General features: G+C 44.9%; 1 protein-coding gene across 1 annotated transcript in view; it reads left to right on the forward strand.

Moving 5' to 3' along the window:
• CCDC39 (coiled-coil domain 39 molecular ruler complex subunit) overlaps window positions 1–19,764 on the forward strand; it is a 933,141-nt gene that overhangs the window by 570,634 nt on the left and 342,743 nt on the right. Inside the window, exon 16 of the mRNA XM_069618669.1 lies at window positions 18,967–19,073. Coding sequence (XP_069474770.1) covers window positions 18,967–19,073 — 107 coding nt within the window. The remainder of the gene's footprint in view (window positions 1–18,966; window positions 19,074–19,764) is intronic.

The following is a 19,764-nucleotide window of genomic DNA, read 5'->3' on the forward strand; positions in this document are numbered from 1 at the left end:
ACCCTGCGGCGTCGGCTCCAACCCACGGTAGTGGGAAGAGCTGACACTGCAGGGATCACAGAGTGCGAGCGTCACGCGCAGAAGTGTGCTGCCCTAAAGGTAAGTGGGGTGGGGGTTTGGGAGGGGTAATGCAGGCCAGGGGAAGCGGGCAAAAATATCACTGTGCCGTGCCGTAACTGCCGTTGGCATTTTCGGCGTCGCAGTTGCGGGCGGCGCAGTGATCACATAGATCCATAATTAAACATTCCCAATTTAACCAACCCTAACCAAACCTGACCTCAGATTGACATACAGACCTGATATACAGACCTGACAGGTATGAGTCTTCCTTGGAATTCTTTGATCAACAAAAAAGGTCCCTCAGTCAACACCCCTAGCAGCGTCTATCTACAAAGGAATCTCTCTCCCTTGGTCCCCCAGTGAGGGAACCTTCAGCTTCCTTTGGGCTGTAGCACTCCGTTGATGCCCAGGGGTTCCTCTTCTTTCTGGAGGGGGCATACTGGTCCCCTTGGTTCCTCCAGTGCTTCTCAGCTCCCCACATGCAGTTGGGGTGCAAAGGTTTCCCTTCTCTTTGGCTGAAAGAACAATACTTAGTCCCTTCTCTTGTAACACATGATTCTTGTTTTCTGCTCCTCCAGGGAGGGCCTCTATCATACTTCCTAAATCTTTCCTAGCCCTGGCCAATAGGATTTGAGGAAAGACTAGACTGCTGTATGTGGGTCTTACAAATAAATCCTCATTCCTCCATACTTCTCCCTCGTCACAGTATTGAGTGTTTAACTCCCTTGTGAGTTATTGGGGATCTTTCTCATCACAGTACTGGGAAAGAGACCTTCATTAAGGTAACTCCTATTCCTTCTCATCCCAGTACCGTTTAGGGGACTGGTAGGATAAGTATTAAGACCCTATTAGGGAAAGGATTGTTCTCAGCAAAACCACAAAACATAGAAGAGAGGTGAGTTGGATCTAGGTTTTTTTAATCATCTGGGTAACGTGAATACCATGTCTCATCTGGCAAATCACCCTTACTTCCATTAGGCTCGCCTGCCCCTCCGTGATCCTCCCTCAAATAGCCACCCCCCCAGGGTTCAGATCAGAAAGCGTCTGCCTCACCCTGGCCACATGAGGAGAGCCTCCCCCCAAACCCCACAGAAGCATCGATGACATTGCCAAATTTATCACAGTTGTCAAAGTTATCTTTTGTACTAATGGCTCTTTATGACACATATATCCATGAATGGGTTGGGGAACCTTCAGAGCTGGCCCTTAGTGTACGGACGTGTCTTTTTCTTTTTCTGATGATGGGTTGGGTTAGTGGGAATGGGGCTTTTAGGTTGAATGGTTTCATGGTGATTTTCCATTGCATAGCTCCTTATGTTCCAAAGTGTTTGGTAACATTGGTAGGGCTTTGTTGGGGTGCCAACTTCCTCACTTCAGAGGACCCCCATATTAGCTGTTAACCTTGATAGCAGTGCCCGATCTTGTGGACACAAGGACATAAGGAAGAGTTTCCCGACCGACAACGCTGTCGGGTAAGATGGGTCTCAGGCCAAATAACTGCACTCTGTTGCAAATGTCAAGACATGACATGGAATGATTTAAATATTTATTTGTTTTTAGGCACAAAGGGAATGGAAAGAAGTGGCAAGGAATTAGAGGTTAGTGAGCTGCGCGGTACTGGGAATTTAGTGATTCACTATAAATGAATTTGAAGAAGGAACAGTGAATTGAAAGACCTATTATTTTGCTTTGTTGGACATTGTGAAATTGTAACTAGCAATACAACATTGAAGCAGACAGTGAATTGATACATTGATATCTGAAACGCATCAGGCACTGAAAGTTGTGTTTAATTACATAAACTACGCTGTCCAGCTAATGAGTGGTTGACATACATACATGAGTCATAGTAATCTAATGTGTGCCATTGCATGTATACACAAAAACATTGTCCAAAGCTGTAGGGACATTTAGAGTTGTGTATTTTTTTGGGAAATGTAAAATAGAAACTGGTATATGACAAAGGTTATATATTTGAAGTTTTGCTTTTTGGAGTCCATTCATTTTTGTTCGTAAATACTGATTTAAGTGCAGTAAAAAAAACAAAAAAACCCACCGAAAGTGTGCAAAAGGGTTACCCGTTGGCAGCAACAGGCTTTTTTGTGAACCTTGATAGTATCCCCACATTGTCAAAATAGTGAGAGGTTGCATCTGGATTAAAATGCTAGGTTATATTTGTGCACCAACAAATCTTACACTGACGTGCTGAAGTGTTTAGTTTTAAAACATTCATCTATGTTATAGACATATCAACAAATAGGGGTCAAAGCATACATTTCGAACCCTGCAAACATACCTGTGCATCTGCAGGAGGGACAGTGAGAATGGTTTGTCATACCACCAAAATTCAAGCTGTACCTGATGGGACCACACCTACCCCACCTCCACCCAGTTTCCAGTATCTTCATGCAATAGACCATGCTCACATTTTTCATCAATATATATTAATCTTTTATCAAACCCCATTATAACCTGGACTAAGCATATGCAATCATTGAATACAACATTGCTGCACTCTAACAGACACCTAGTTTTACTCTTGCTCCAAGGTTCAGTCTGCTTTCCTCCATACTATCTGGGTGTCTCCTTGGGGGATGGGACTGCAGCCTTTAGAACTGCAAGAGTGGTTTTCCCCCTTATATTTTAAAGCTGTGGGAGGGTGTGGCCGCCACAGAAACCCTGCCCCTGGGACTCAATCGTCAATTCCTTTTTCCAAGCTGCATCGATTGCCTTAAACTGCACCTCCGTCATGTCAGTGTCGGCAGTAATCTCCAGGTGCCCCTCCTGCAAAAGCCCCTTCCAGGCATTGAACTCACTTGAACTCTGTCTGGATTACCTCAGGGCCAAACACGGGTAGGGCTGGTGCATCACGTTTGGCACGCTTACTCCTAGGGCAATACATAATCGACTTCATTGCTGGAGGGAGATTTCGCCAGGTCTCCTCCAAAACACTTGTGTTGTGCTGAAAAAGGCCTGACCAGGAAAGGGTAGTGCTTCTTCTGTTTCTTCTTCCACGGTATCTCAGCAGAAGGTGGTCCTGTTAGGTTTCTTTTGCTGAAAAGGGATCGATCATCTGATTCTTCAACAACTTCTTGCTGTACCGGGAATTTCCCTGAGGCCCCCAGGCTATTTCAACCGGTGCTTCTGCTGAGGGGCGTGAAGGCTTTCATACTAGGCGAAAGCTCAAGGCCAAAAGGGAATCTACAGGTAAAGTTGCCAAGAAGAGATGCAGGTCTTCCACTGGGCCTAGCAGACCACCTTTTGACTACGGAGAGCAGACTGCTTCATGCCTACAGAGTATCAATTTTTTTCATTTTATTTGTGCTTATCGCCAAAGCACTGAACAACAATTAGAAGCAACTCTACATATTATGGTAAGAGAATGTTAAACAATGATTCATGTAAGAGAAAGTGTGTTTTTAGCTGTGTACAAAAAGAGTATTATGGGAGTAAGGGATTGAATGGGCAGAGGAAGAGAATTCCAGAGTTAAGTAGCTAAGAGGCAAAAGGACCGGAAACAGGCTTGGGCACAAGGAGGACGGGGAACAGAGAGAAGGAAAAGAGATTGAGACGCAGGGGAGAAAGATGGTTGGTACCAGGATACAAGTGAGATGAGATAAAGAGGTGCCATTCCATAGAGACATTTGAAAATGATAGCGAGGAAGTGAGTCAAGATCCCAGGAAATTGAACTATGCGCAGTAAGGCAGCATATGAGACGTACTGAAGAATGGAAAATAGAACTGAGTGGAGCATGATGAGAAGCAGTCAGGCCAAGAAAGGGGGACAAGCAATAATACGTGAAAGGCTAATGCCAGAAACTATGAGCTTGGTTACACTGAAGGTTAAAAAGGGGGAAGCTTTGCATAAGTTGAAGAGGTGGAAGTGGTAGGAGCGACCAATAGCTAGAATGTATTGGAAGAAGGGCAGGGAAGGGTCAAAAGTAATACAGAGATTATGAGCGGAAGTAGAAAGAGTTAGGTAGGTCGGGGGAACTAGACAAGATGAAGGAGGAATAGTGAGGGATATGAGAAGAAGGGACCAGTCGAATTTCCCTCTTTGGTGAGTTAAGATCAAGGAAATATGAATACATCAAGGACTGGATGGAAGCAAGATGAGCAGAAAGTTGTGAATGCAGAGACTCCAAAAAAGATGAGAAGGAGAAGAACATGTGATTGCCATTTGCATAGAAATGGTAGGAGAAATTGTAGAAAGAGGTGATTGCCAAAAGAGGAAGTGTGCCGAGAGAAAGGTAGGGTACTAGGAAGAGACACACAGGAAATCCTGAATTGTAGAGGAAAGAAAGACGAGTGACCAGCCCACGAAACAAAATAGGTGTGGTTGACTAGGTAGGAACAGAACCATTTGCGAACAGTACCAGAAATATATTGTAATAGACAGTACCAAAGGGCACAAATAGGTCTAAGTAAGAGAAGAGTGCTTAGCATATTGAGCATATCAAAGAAAATCAGTTGCAGAAAGTAAACGTTTCTGTAGAATGGAAAGGACGGAAACCCAGATTACAGAGGATGAAGTAGAGAGTGAAAGTTTAAGAACAACAACACCTGGGAGTAGACCATTCTTTAGAGTATTTGGGATATTTAAGGTCGGAGGGAGAAAGGACGGAATTTGGAGGTATAGACGCATCAATGGATGCTTTTTTCAGAATACAAATGACTGTAGCATGCTTGAAAAAGAAGTAGGGGAAAACAGCAGAAGATACAGAATGACAAAAAATGAACTTGGGGTCTTATATCAGGCTTCATGCATGAGTCCAGCCTCTAAGTGCTGGACCGAGTTTTGAACCCATGCTGCTTGTTGTCGTCTTGCTTCCAAGACATGTATGTTGCCTGTGAGCTATCCTCCCATCCCTATTGTTGAAATGTTGAATAAGGAGGTAAGATAAGGGATTAAGAGGGGGAAAACTTGGGGAATAAGTAGAGATCACACAGGATCCGTAAGAGCAGCAATAGGATTGGTACAGGCAAGAAATGTGGAAGTATCCTTGTCGGTAAGGTAGGAAAAGAGGGATAGGAATTAGGACCATAGGGTGGGGGTGGGGCAGCAGAAGATAGTGTTTCCAGACTAGGTGAGCTGGATGACTGAAGATTAACTACTTTGGTAGTGAAGTATGAACAGTCATCTGGAGTAAGGGACGAAGATGAGGAGGGATCAATTGGAGGACAAAGGAGTCAATTAATGTTGCAAAATAATCTACAAGGATGGGTAGAAATATTGGTAAGTAGGTTACAGTAATAGTGGTGCTCACCAGATTATATGATTTCTCATTTAAAGTATGGAGATAAGAAACAGATGATAGATCAAGAAAAGAGTGGAATTCTTTCTAGCAATGCTCGACACATGGGAGCAGAGATCAAAAAAGGCGAAGAGCCATGGTGGAGAAGTCTTATGGGACAGCGAAAAAGGGTGAGTTGGGTGAAAGTCAACAAGAGTGGACTGGAGACCAGAAGAAAGAGTTAGCTGCATTCTCAATCAGAAACGTTGAGAATTGGGTAATAGAAGCACTAATGGAGCAAAGTTAACAGCAAAAAAACATTAGAGGAGAAGAAGGAAGGGGTATGGATTGCTGCAAAGAAAAAGAGAAGGATAGTGATCAGAAGAGGGTAGAGGTATGTCAGAAACAGAAGAACAGGATGGAACCAAATAGAGCATAAGATCCAGAGAAGAACCAGAATGATGGGGCGCAGGGGTTGTGAGTAGGCACCTGGAACAAATTATGAGATTCAATGATAGGCAAAAAAGGGAGAGTTGTGAACAGTAGCAAGATGGAGGTTGAAATACTGAGTAGGACAGTTGGCGCAGTGAATGGGAATAAGCAGGAGAGTAAAGCATCCAAGTCCTCACAAAAAGATGTAATAGATCCAGTAGGGTGATAGAGGTCAAGTACATTTAAGAGAAGGGTGAGGGGTCCTAAAAATCCGCTTGAGGTCCACAATGCTTTCATTAGTAGTCTTTCTGAGGGTTCTTCCCCACCTGTGCAGAGGGGCACTGTGCCAGACAGATGTTTCATGGGCACCAGAGAGATGCTGCATTTTTGCAACCTCCACAGAATGGCTGCCAGAGGTGATAAAGATGTCGATCCCTGCATCTCTTCAAGTGGTTGATCACCCTTGGAGATGGTGGCTGGTCCCAGCACATTATAATATCCCCTGCCTCCTAAGAGATTAACACCAACTGTCTTGAGCATGAGTTCAATCCCAGTGTACAATAGCCCTCTATGCAGCCCTTGTGGTTGACGGCATGTCCAGTCTTCCTCAGCCCTCATGTAGTAGGACCCATGATCTGCACTGGTACATCAGCCTCGATGGGTGCCTACCTCTCATATGATATCACCCTCAATGCCCTCTCTTACACAGTCCAAGGGCCAGTCCATTGAGGGCGGATTATATTCAGGATTCATGGGTCTTATCAGGTCCAGTCAGATGACTGACTATTACCACCTGCAGCCCATCCGGTCAGGGTTTTTGTCCACACTCCGGACTGATTAAACTCTTCCACAATGCTCAGGCTCCTCTAGCACCAACGTTAGCAGTGTCCCATTGTGTTCCAGCTCATCTTACTCAGGACCCTGAACCTGATAAAGATTTGGATGCTCCAGATACAGTATAATCTTCTCCTGTTGTACCAGATCAGAAGCAAGCAGGCACAGACAACAAGGCCAAAGAGGATGACTTCCCCTCGTCTGCAATTTATTTCCATGACCATGTGGCAGGGATTTCATCCCTTCTAGGTATTCCTCAGCCGAATCTGAAGGGGGAGTACTAGCTGAGGTATTGTCCATTCAATCTTCAGGTCTGTTTGGTATACCTTTACAAAAATGTTCTGGCATTGGCCATTAAGGCATTGCACAAAACGCATTTGTGTCTGGCCACAAATAAGAAAATTGAGGTCAGGCACAGGCTCTCCCTTTATCCCCAACTTCTTTTTTGGTGGTGGCTATGGCTTCCTTTTATGGAAAGCCTTCCACTACTTCTGCAACTTCTACTTTCGCCTCTCTGCTGTCAAAAGAAGACAGGCTTTTGGAGGCATATGAGAGAAAAGATTATACGTTATGTTAAGGATTTCTAAAGCGTGACACATCCACCCGAAGGGTATCTTGGTGCTAGAAGAAACAGAGGCTAACCGTAAACCAGGAAATGTTAAAAACAAATGGGTTTTCAGTATTTTTTTAAAAACAGAATGGTTCACTGTAGCACGCAATGTAAAAGGCAGGGCATTCCATAATTTAGCGGCTTCTACAGAGAACGCTCGACCACCCATGCAAGGGAGCATAAACCGAGGAGCCTGAATACACAGAGATTCCTTAAAACAGAGAGTCTGACCAGTGTCATGCGGGCAGAATTTCGATTGCAAATATTCTGCCCCGTTATTTTAAAAAGCCTGATGGAGCAAGCATAAGGATTTGAACTGAATATGCTTGGAGATGGTAAGCCTGTACAGTTTACAGAGAACCAGAGTTCTGAAGCATCTAAAGATGATGAGTTAGATACAAAAGTTGAGCAAGTTAGAGTGGGTTGCAATAATCGACTGTGCTCATAACCAATGAGGCCACCACAGAAGCATGGAGTTGAGAAGGAAGAAAAATAATTTTCTGCAACATGTTAAGCTTATAGTAGACCACCTGACAGATTGCAGCTACCTGTGCCTCATTAGAAAGCAAGGCAGTTATCTTAACTCCAAGATCCCGGACAGTAGTAGCCGGAGTAGGAAGGGGCCTGCTGTCTCAATTTTTGCAGACTCCTGGATTCATTCCATTATTCAGTTTTTTTTGTCTTCTACTAATATCCAGCCCCATCTTCTCCTCCTTTCCTCCAGATATAGTCTTCTGCACTTCTTCTGGAAATTACAAAACTCACTTAACTGAATGCAGTGGAGCAAGTCCCTGCCCTAGAACGTGGTCAAGGTTTCTAGATTCTCGGTGCCCAAGAAGAACCAGGCTGGCTGAGGGTAGTGCTCAACCTTTTTTGAATGTTTTTTTCTATCCACTACAAAGATCTAAGTTGTTGACACCAGCACAGATCATGCACTCTGTAACTGCAGGACATTGGATATGTTCAGTGGGCCTAAAGGACACTTACTTGCATGTAGCAATATGGAGGCTGCATCACAAGTTCCTCCACTTTTCACTGATGAATCAACATTTCAATACTCTGTTCCTCTTTTTTTCGTCCTCAGTTCTGCTCCGTGAGGGTTCACAAGGCTTATGAATTCTGTAGCGGGAATGCTCATTTGAAGCATCCAGAACTCTTCATCCCTTACTCAACCTTCTGTTCGAGTTGGAGTTCTCCATCAATCGACCCAAATTAGAGCTTCTTCCAACTCAGATGCTGACATTCATTGGCTTCAGATGGGGCGCAATCTCTGGAAGAGTATTTCCCAGTTAGGAAAGGATAGTGGACATTGTGAAGCTGCCTCCCCATACTAGCCAAAATGAGCTCCTAGTCTTGATGATTTCACAGGCCTGTGGGACAACGGGCATCCTGCTTTCTTTTGGTCACCTTTGCCGGCTCAAAATTAGACAAATTCAGTTACTTATCTGACTACTGGTCCCATGAGACAGGCAGCCAAACAATGACATTGCTATCCCTCCACATCTGAGAGTGGATCTTCTGTGGTGGCAGCAAGCTGAGAATCTTGTGGTAGAGTCTCACCTCTCCTTCAATGCTGATCACCACTGATGAATCTCTTGAGGGCTGGAGTGCATGATTTGTGATCTGGAAAGAATCACTCTGCTCACATCAACATTTTAGAGCTCTGTGGCTAGCTCTGTGCAAATTACAACTGCCAACGGCATTGGGGGGGAATGAATATCCCTAATTTTAATTTTTACCACCTGGCTTTCTCGATGAGACACATATATGGAATATCAAAACCAGATATCCATATTTGGCCCAGGCTGAAGCTAGCAAGAATTCACCAATGGACCCATGCTCCCGTTGTCACCACCAAGACTGGATGATCTTCAGAGAAGAATCCACTCAGGGAATTCCTGAGGGACAGGTGGAACGCTATCTTGACATTTATGAAATTGACCCTTTTATCTTCCCTGATGCATTCATATGGCACAACCCCAAAATCCAGCTTCAAGGTTGTTGTGTATTCTGTCCGAGTTGGTACCTGGGTGGGATTTGATGCATTAGAGACTTGCTTGAGAATGGGGAATGGATCCCTTATGGTCACTTGTGTCAGAGACACAACTTGACGGGCTATACTTACTTTGAATACCACCAACTGAGAAGAATTCTGAGTGAAACGTTTGACAATACATCTGAGTTGGTCTTTAATAATGTGTGGTTGAAAATATCGAAACTTGCATGTCCACTGCTCATTCAGCAGTATCCTTCTACCGGCTTTTGGCATTGGCATCAGGGAAAACACAGAGACAGGGAAAACACAGAGACCTTGCAGCTATGGACCCAGGAACTTGATGAAAATTTGACATCAGATACTTGGTCAAGATACTGCAAAAATATTAGATTACTTTCACTGGATTGGAACCGAAAAGCCAGCCAGATTGGGCTTCTGCACTGTGTATATTGGACACCTGATAGGATGTATAAAAGAAACATGTGTGACAGTGATAGTTGCTGGAGATGCAAGTGAGAAATGGGCACTTTGACCCACATGATCTGATTGTCCCAATACGAAGCAATTCTGGACAGAGGTATCAGAAAGAATGAATCTGGTCCTCAAAACCGATATTCCGATGTAAGCTTCTGTCTTTAACATGGGTGATGATAAATTGCTACGTGACTTACGGAAAGCAAGCAGTGCCTGGATGTTCAGAGGCTGCATGGTGGCAAAGAGGCTAATTCTACTTGCTTCGAAATCAGCTAATAGAATTGCAGTCGACGAATGGATCCATGAGATGCTAACTCTCTCTACCTTTGAAAGGACGATCTACAAATGCAAAGAAGATCTTTATTGATTTAGGCAAATTCTTTTTTTTTACAGTTGGGACATAATATATTACATGCACTTCTCCCTCTCTTTCTTCTACTGAGTATTACTGTATTACTGTTGCACTGTTGTACATCATTTTGGGCCGCCTATTTTTGTATGCAAGGCATGCATGGAAAGATATATGTATATATATATATATGTATATATATATATCGCTACAAAAAAAACTTTGTTAAAGGGACGTTATGGTTAAGTTGCCCTATTAAAAACCGCTGCGCCATTCTGTAGAAAAACTTTGTAAAAAGGACGTTATGATTACAAGTAAAATCTAAAAACCCCTGAAATTCGGGAGTTATGGTAGGCTAATCACCCATTTTTGCCATCGGCACTCTCCACTGCTACCACTACCACCTCGAACATAAAAGATGCCACCACACATGTCATTGATGCCATCACTGACGCCATCACATCTTTAGTTCCTTTCTTTTCTGTCAGCTAAGCAACCATAACTCCCGCCACCACCGTGCACTGCTAAGACTAACACCCACGATCTCAAAGATGACATGACAAATGTCATTGATGACATCACTGATGACATCAAATGTCTGGCTTACTTAGTAATGTACTTTTATTTCACAATGCACTGCGCTAAATCATCGCCCTTTTCCCAGTTGCAAAAGAATTTGAAGTTTGTGTCTCCGCTGCACAATTAAAATGTCAATTTTGAAGATCACGTTGATGTTTTCCCATACAGTCACCATGCCTTGGCGCCACAGTTTTCATCACACAGACATTGTGTAGTGGCGACACAGTAGTCGGTTTCCTCTCACATTCATTGGCAAGACTCAGTCAATCGCTGTGATATAGTCCATCAGAGAGTATAATGTTAGTGGCAATGGTGACGTTGTTGTTTAACTACACATAAATTTTGTTTTTGACACAGTAGGCGTATTCCTGTCACAGTGGTTTACAAGGCAACGCGAATGGCTTCAAACTATGACACCAAAAAGGAGGGTATGTTGCTTCTTACAGCTACAACTGCGTACGGACATAGAGGTCTGATGCGGTCATCCCATTCAATGATGACGCACATACAACCGGTGACAAATAGCTGCACCTGACGATTAAAAAAAACGTCACTCGGATGCTGCAAGCCATGACATTCGCAATACGGAAGGAAGTAGCTGAGGGGAAGAGGCCAAAAAAGATCCATCAATATGAAGCCTTTGCGGAAATGTAAGGTGCACTACATAACATCTCTATAAACAAATAATGTTATATGGGAAAATGTACTGACTCCCTACAAACGGTGACAATGTGCAATGGACAAAGTAGGTAAAAAAATATCAGAGCCACATAAATTTTGTAGGTAATAGTGGAAATTGTAGTGACATCGCAGAGACGGCGGTAATGTGCAATGTGAAGTTTCAACGGCACACCAACTTCCAAATGCATTCCTAGTAACACATTTTTTTTTCAGACCTTCCGTGTGCGAGGCAATCCAGGTGAGAGCAGATTTGCAAAACCCTAGAGGTACCAGAGTTGAAGGAGGTGATAGGAGAGGTGGACAGTGTCATAAGCAAAACAGAGGTTTAAAATAAAGAGTCTAGAAGAGAGCATTGTGTGGTGAGCATCAATGAGAAAGTTTGAGAGGGCAGTCTTGGTGGAGCGTTTACTACAGAAGTCACAATGAAATGGATCTCTAAGGCCATCATTCTAAAAATACGTAGTGATCCCAGTAAAGACTACCCATTCAAGGACCTTTGACTAATGGAGGAGGGAAACTATTGATAGTTCTTTGGAACGTTAAGGTCAGCAAAGTGTTCCTTCCTTAAATTGTGTAAGGTTTAAATTTAAAAACCAATCACAAATAAAAACAATATAAAAACATGTTCCTTCAAAATGAGTAGGACAGTTGGAGATGTGAATGAGGCAGGGAAGATTCCAGTAGGGAGAGTTTAAAGAGCTCAGAAAGATAAGTGCAGGTGATTAAGGCCAATGGCCTCAAGATGGGTTGGCCGGTCCGGTATTAAAGTGCCAGTATTTCCGTGTACCAGCACTTTACCAGACCAGCTAAACACAAGTTTGACCTGCCTGTAGTTCAGACCCCTACCAGCAAAGAATTACCAGCACCGATACTTCCAGCATCCCCATCCCAATCCCATTTGAGTCTTGTGGGACTCCATGGAATGGGGAGTGTCTGCCATCTCCGGCCATCCATAATATCCTAGTAATACCAGCATATCAGGTGGCAGAGACGGTGGTACCGTTTTCTGGTATCCCGCCAGTAGTACCAGTGGAATACAGGCAAACACAAAATGACGGTCTAAGTCTGACTGTTATAGGAGCGTAAATGGGTTAGCACTGTGATGGATAGGTGCTAATTCGGTAGGAGAGGAAGGGGAGAATTAGCTGAATGTTTAAGGGGCAGGTGTAGAGGTGGTGGACAGAAGGCAGGAGAGAGAACTGCAAGTGTCAAATGTTTTAGAGATTTTAGAGGAAATGTACAGAGCAAAGTCATTAGCACAGAGGGAGGAGGCAATGGATATAGACTTGGGAGATGTTAGCAAACCTTGGAGAGTAGATGAAAGTTTTCAGAGATGATTGTATTGGGAGGAGATTAGGTTTGCAAAGTAGGAGGATTTGGCAGTGCATAGGCGAGGGCAGAAAGGGAGATATGTAGGCTATGAGTAGGTTGGCATGGTTCATGATTTTCTCCAGCATGGCAGGCCATGATTCATGTTTGGTTAAATGGGTTGGGTCTCGGAGGTGATCCAGGGCTGAGGACGTGGAAGGAAAGTGTGAATGTGCGTGCAGGATACTGTTTGTTAAAGGGGGTCAAAATTATCAAAAGGAAAGGTCAATGGAAGAGGCATCAAGGGGGAAAGAGACGGGAGAGAGGATCACCCATCAGCAAGGTATGCAGCAAGAGTTTTCCTTCGAGTCATTGAAGAGGGTAGAGAAGGAATTAGAGTATGGAGGGACCGATATGAAAAAGAACAATGCAGTGATCAGTGGGAGATGGGTCACTGGGAAGGTCAGCGGAGGATAATGCAAAGAAAAAAATCAATGTCAAGAGAGTTCATACCAGTATGGGTAGGGTGCTTGTAGAGGGAGTGTTCAGATAGGAAGGAGTTACATTCAAGGAGGGTGGTTGAGGAGGGCTTGGGAAAGTTAAAGTCCCCCACAATGACAAATGGGATGTCGGTGGGAAGTGTATCAAGGAAAACCTTCAGATCAGTGAAGGAGAATACATGCAGATCCACAGAGAGCCAGAAAAGTGGGGAATAGGAGGGAAGAGCAACACCATCCTTCTCAATGGGTCTGGGAGAGTCGGAGAAGATAGCAGGTTCAGTGTGGAGAGCTGCTAGTTTGGCAGAGTCATAAGGGGAGATCCAGGTTTCTGTGATATCAAGAAGTGAAAGTTGTGGGTGATGAGTCAAAGTGGCTAGTGATGTAGGAATACTTGTTGCAGAGGGTCTGTACATTTCAGATGCCAAGTGAGAGTGAGAAGAGGTGGAGGAGAGGAGCAGCTGTTGTGCCGAGGCTGGAGATCCTAGTAAAATGGGAGTTTCGCATTTGAGGACTACAGGTGAAGGGGGAGAGGCAGTAAGTAGGGAGGATGGAAAGTGAGGTAGAAGTTGGACTGAATTGTGGCTGAAGGCTATGAGAGAATGGGAGGAGATGACAGAGTACAAGGAGGAATGGTACAATGTCAAGGTGCATGATGGGTGGCAGGATAAATAAGCAAGTGAAAACACTTAAGAAGAGTGCAGCCCATTTCCAAGATGGCCGCTGACACCAGGTAGACGTATGTCAATGGAGCTCCAAAGGCCCTCAAGCCTGGAATGCATACCCACCACCCCTTATAGGCTGCTGAGAGGCAAAACACAGGGAAACGTACGCCCGATCGAGAGGTCGAACTACTAGAAGCCCGAGAGCGGTGAGCAGAGCTCAGACTGCTACACACCCGGGAGGGGCAAGCGGAGTCTGAGGAGCCGACGAGTGGACACCGGGAAAGGAGTGAGGGTGGCGCACATGCAGCGGGCAGCGGCCCGCGGCCCGCGAGGAGGTCTCCAGCGAGTGCGGACCAGAGAACAGGGCAGCCTGACTACCCCCAGGAAGCAAGCCAGGGAAAGCACAGAGGTCGGGAGCTTATCCGAGTCGCGGCCTGCACTGGCACAATGGGTTCTTCTCTGTTGGGGGTCAGAGCGCCTGTCTTCGGAACGGCATTCGGAGTTGGACACAAAGGGACGGGGGTTCGCCGCGGCCCCGGGCCTCCCCTGTGCCCCAGAGTGTCATCAGCCCAAGAGGGCGAACAAGCACAGAGATCAGGTTGGTGGCGGGCGACCCGCGGGGGAGGGGAGTGTGGCGGGGGCCCGCACCCCACAGGCTACCTGGCGCCAGGGTGGACCCACTAATAGCGAAGACCCGGACAGGGGGGGGATCATCTAAGGCATTAGGCTGTACGCAGTGGCCCACAAATCTCTGCGGACTGCAGTCGGATCATTTCCTTCCGAACTAGACGCACCGCGCTGCGGAAAAGGCTCCCTCCCATGTTGCGACGAGGTGGCCAGGAGGAGATGCCGAACACAGACCACGGAGGGAAAAGGAGGCGCCCCTCACTAGGAGTGGGCCTCCTGCTTCCAACCCAGACCCCACAGACACCAACTCGGGAAGGAGAATCCGTGCACACAAACAAAGCCTTGCTAGAAAGCATAAGGCAAAACCTGAGGCACTTCCTACCCACACAAGGATCTATCAATAGAGTGCATGGATAAAGAATGTAGCCTATCACCGGAACAGAACTAACGGACAGGACAAGGGGACCCACCCTGAAGTAAGTGGTGAAAGGGCCAAGGAGGCAAGCGGACAGAGGTCCTGCTTCAGGGGCAAAGACATATAATCAACCCTCCTTCAACAGGGTCTTCTGAGCACAGCCGCCAAAATTTAACACCTGGACGGGGGGAGGCCTTCAAAAGAATTAGGACGGCAGAGGGGGGTGTCTCGGATCCCCGTTGGGCCACCTCATCCTCAAACAGAAAGGCAACATTACGGATAAGGCCCCCTTCTAAGAAGATCCGGGGAGGACATGGGGTGGACCTGAGCATAGACCGGGATAGGCGAAGGGGGCCCCTTCACCAAGAGCAGGCCCCCCCTGCCCCCACTCCTGCTCCCACGAACAGAAACTCCGAACAGAGAATCCGCCGGCTCAAAAGAGGCTGTGATATAAAACGAAAGGAAGAATGAAAGACATTCACTGCTACCATAAGAGTTTGTTGATAGGAGGGATGCAAGCTTAAAGAATATAGGCACTCAGCAGAATGGAGCAACCACGCCAGAAAGGGCCAAGGCTGCTGTACCTACAGACAAGAAAAGGAGAACCCCTTTGAAAAGAGTGGAGAGGGGACATGCAGACAGGGGCTTTGCCATAGTAGTAACGATGATCAATCAACGCTCCTTCAGCAGGGTTTTATGAACATGGCCGCCAAAAACAAGAACAGATCAAACAAGAGCTAGCTCTCATAGGCTGATACTTCGGGCCCCCTCATAATGATGTGGGCAAATAAGGATACCCCTGAAGAGCGAAGGTGTCAACAAGAAGGAGCCTTAGAACAGGGCCAATCCGATGAGCCAAATCTGGCCTTACAAATTTCCGGACAGGACCTACATGGGGAAATGCTCTCCCTGCAAACCACTCTGGCAAGGACATTCCAAGATCAATTCCAACTGATAAGGTCGGATATAAATCGGGCACTGTCCGAAATAAAGCAGGAAATAGGCTAATTGGGGGAGAGAACTGACCTGGTGGAAAGAGGCCTACAGGAAGTGAGTAAAGAGACAACGGAGAACAGCGAAGCAATTGACAGATTGGACACAGCAACACGGAATCTAGAGATCAGAATGGAAGATTTGGAAAACAGATCCAGACGGATCCACATTAGGCTAAAGCTTCTGCCGAAGACAGTCCAGGATAGAGACTTAAAGGAGACAATCCAGGAAATATACGCAGACTTGCTGGGGGAGGTCACACTGGATAAGATTGAGCTAAACAGAGTTAACAGAGTGGGCCGCCTCAACAAAAACCTGAATGCTAGACCAAGAGACGTGTTGGCGGCCTTTATGAGGTATGCACAAAAAGAGGACATTCTCAGAGCAGCAAGACAAAGGGAGCCGATAACATACAAAGATAACATACACCCAGAAAACAATGATGCGGCTACCAGAGGACCAACCACGTTGGATACATTTCTAACTGCCAACGATGGCTCAAAAGGGTTGATCTCACAGTTATGTAAGATTTTAGATGAGGCCACCCCGAGGCAAAGTTGGGCCTTCATGGGTAAATGGGAACGAATTCTAGGAAGGGGAATGGAGAAGAGGGGGCGGGAGAAGTTATGGAGGAAAATTCTGAAATTAGCCAGAGCATCTGAAACGCAGGAGGCGTGGTACAAAATAATTTACTGGTGGCACTACACCTCAGCCTGCCCACATAGAATATACACAGGGACATCGGGTGACTGCTGGCGAGGGTGTGGGGCGGAGGGCACAGCAGAACATATTTGGTGGAGATGCCCAAAAATAGAGCCCTTTTGGGAGGAAATCCGGCAAGCCCAAGAGCAGGCATTTGGACAAGGGAAAAGTAGACCCCCGGAATTGACTCTGTTGGGCATTGCACATGACGATATGGCAAGGGAACCGAGATCTAGAGAAAGAGCGTAGGTAATGCTCACCATAGCAGGAATGACACTGATTGCCCAGAATTGGAAAAGCTCGGGTTATACCGACATTTCAGGAATGGCTGTGCAAAATATGGGAAATAGTTGCTATGGAATGGGCAACATATGCCGTGAACAACGCTTTGCAGGACTTTGCAAGGGAGTGGGGGGGAAATGCTGGCCTTTCTCAGGGATGACTTCAGGATTGGATGGCGACCGCAGCGCCTCAGGCTTTTGGACCTACATTGACTCTTCAGGGTCAGATCGAACTACAAAGTAACGAGGAACACTGGGGAGTGGCTTTTTTTTAAAAAAAGAAGTGTGCAGCCCAAGAGGGAGAGGCATTGGGGGTGTATGGAAAGAGAAGGGTGGAAAAGCTGTTGCTGTCTGGAAAGGAGCAGTTGTGACTTGTGTTGGCTTGGAATAGGCTATAGGTAACCAAAGACAGGTAACGGGCCTAAGACATAGATGTTCCTTGGATCTTAATTGTAGCATCAGTTTTACAGTGAATGAAGTTACTGAATTACAGAATCCCTAATTGCGGAAGCTAGAGTTGAGCAAAGGGCATGCAAAGCAAAGTCCTAGCATGAGCATCATCCTTGGCCATAGGTCCTTTCTGGTCCTATCTGGCCCAAACAGGGAGTTGTCCTCAGCTACTTTTGGCCTCCAGCTGCAGATGTCTGAGCTGGGCACCTTAGGGAGACTCAATAACAAGGGAGGTAGTGTGTCACAAGATCCTCTGGGAGCCAATTGGGGTGCTCAGATTGGCTTCTAGACTTTCAGGTAGGGTCCTGAGTGTTGTAGGTCCAGGGAGAAATGCGCATTTGAGGTAGGACCCTCAGATGATGCACAGGATATTTTCCATTGTTGCCTTCTGTGCCATGCTCTTTGTCTTCTTGTAAATATCCAGAAACAATCAGCATGGTTTTATAAATGAAACGTAATACAATATACTCTCTGGTTTTATCCCCATCCCTCTGGTCTCCCATTAGTTGGCATCAGCACCACTCATATGTTATGTGGTCAGGAGAACCAAGTATGACTCTTTTTTCTCTTACTAAACATTCTTACCAAACAGTGAAATATGGACATAGTCCATCTGACTAATGAAATGCACGCATACCCTTGAAAATTAACAATCCCTACCAATATCGCTTGTCTCATATTCCTTAGATTGCGTTGTTCCATCTGTTTCTTGCAAGAACAGTTGGGAACGTAAATCACATGCAGCGCTGCAGTTCATCTATGTGGTGGGCATAATTGTTTCTTCTTAAATGTTTAAGGAATTTAAAAGGCTGTGGAGATATTCAAGAAAGCACTGATCTGGTACAAAGCACCTAAATTATCCTTCTGACAATAAAACAGCAGTATTTGGCAAATGTGGCCAGTTTTACTGCATGATCCGATTCACATGTGAAATGGGAAATAGCTTTGGTGGTATTCAATTGAGTCGGGTTTCCCAAATAGAAATCAGTGATTTTGCTACCACCTCAGAGGTGGAGGAAAACATTTGAAATTTGACTCAAACTGATTAATTTACTTTTTTGCTGTAGAGAATGCAAGTGCAGGTGCTGCCCTTCAATACAGTGAAGCAAGGCTTTAGATTAGGCCCCTATAAACGGTTGAAGATGGGCATCCTTCTCTCTGATGAAAAAAACAAAATAAAACTGTGGTATGTTGCCGGCAATATTCCAGGAATGTTATTGCATGAGTGCTGAACCTGATGCTAACTCTGAATTTGGTGACTTTTAAGGAAAACTGACAGAGAAGGTGGTAGTCATTTATATTCAGAGCTTTCCTGCAGAACAAAATCTGCCCCAACTCGTAATGGGACCTTGAACAGTATTACCAGCTAGTTCTTCTTTTATTTTTGCACTAAAACTTTTATCTATTGCAGTAATCAAAACATGTGAAAAATCAGTGGCATTTAATTGAAGGGACGTTTCCTCAACTAAAATCGCTCTGATTGTAGTGATAAAGGTTAACGTTCTTGTTAAAGGTTGTTTGACACTAGAAGGTGTTGCCCAGAAAATGTGACATCCAACATAATTAGTGAATGTTGCCCCAAAACAACTGGTTGCAATAATGTAGATGTTGAGTAATCGCTCCTTGCACCACCCAGGAGAGCCCTTTCCTTTATTGAGGTCATGTCAGTGACAGTTGAACAAAAGGCATTTGAAACATGTGACCAAGATATACAATTCCATTTCTAAACATATTTAGTTCTGTGCAGGATACTATTCATATATAACATTTCATTTTCAGGTGAAGAATACGAAGACAAAATTAAATTAGAAGAACAGAAAAGAGCTGCAGAAGAAAAGTACAGATACAAACGGAGACAGATTAAGGAGCTTCAGGAAGATATTCAGGTAAGGAGTGCAAAACAATTCCCTACGGATATAATAGGATGGCAAGATTCCAGTTGCTTACTTGGTGATTCAAATTCTCCTGTGCAGAAATGTTGATACTGTACATTCTATGTTCCTTCTGTAGCAGGTGCTTATTCAAGAGGTCATAATTAAATTGTGCTCACAAATGTAAGATTTATTAGAGTTTGTGCTGTGTGAAATGCATTCATGCAAATGGGGCAATTTAATATTGTGACCCCTTTCCATGTGGGTGGCATTGGCCCTGAACATGGTTTGAGCTTCAACTGTATTGATTCGTGAGTGCTGCAGAACTAAGTGTAATTGCTATTTAGTGAATGTGATTGGTTTGCAGTCGTTTTGCTCTCTGGGCATGCTTTCTCTTCAAGTCTGTATCAAAAGCACATGTATCTAATGGATGCCTCATCCTTTGAAATCAAATCCATGTGTAGACCGGTCCGGAACTTTTATGTAGCGCTCACCAAGTCCATCAAAGCGCTGTAAATGACTTTCTGAATGTTTTTAAATATATACATAGTTCACGACTGCAATAGCATACTTAAGGTTATGCCAAATGTTACACGGGAAAATTCTTATGTAACATTTGATCTTGCCATGAAAGTTCACCAAATTTGGCATGTAATTCATCTAACGAATTTGCATTTAAATGCGGATGCCATATTTGGCCTAAAAT

The sequence above is a fragment of the Ambystoma mexicanum genome, chromosome 10, assembly GCF_040938575.1.
Source record: "Ambystoma mexicanum isolate Mex_15411 chromosome 10, UKY_AmexF1_1, whole genome shotgun sequence".
Classification (NCBI taxonomy): domain Eukaryota; kingdom Metazoa; phylum Chordata; class Amphibia; order Caudata; family Ambystomatidae; genus Ambystoma; species Ambystoma mexicanum.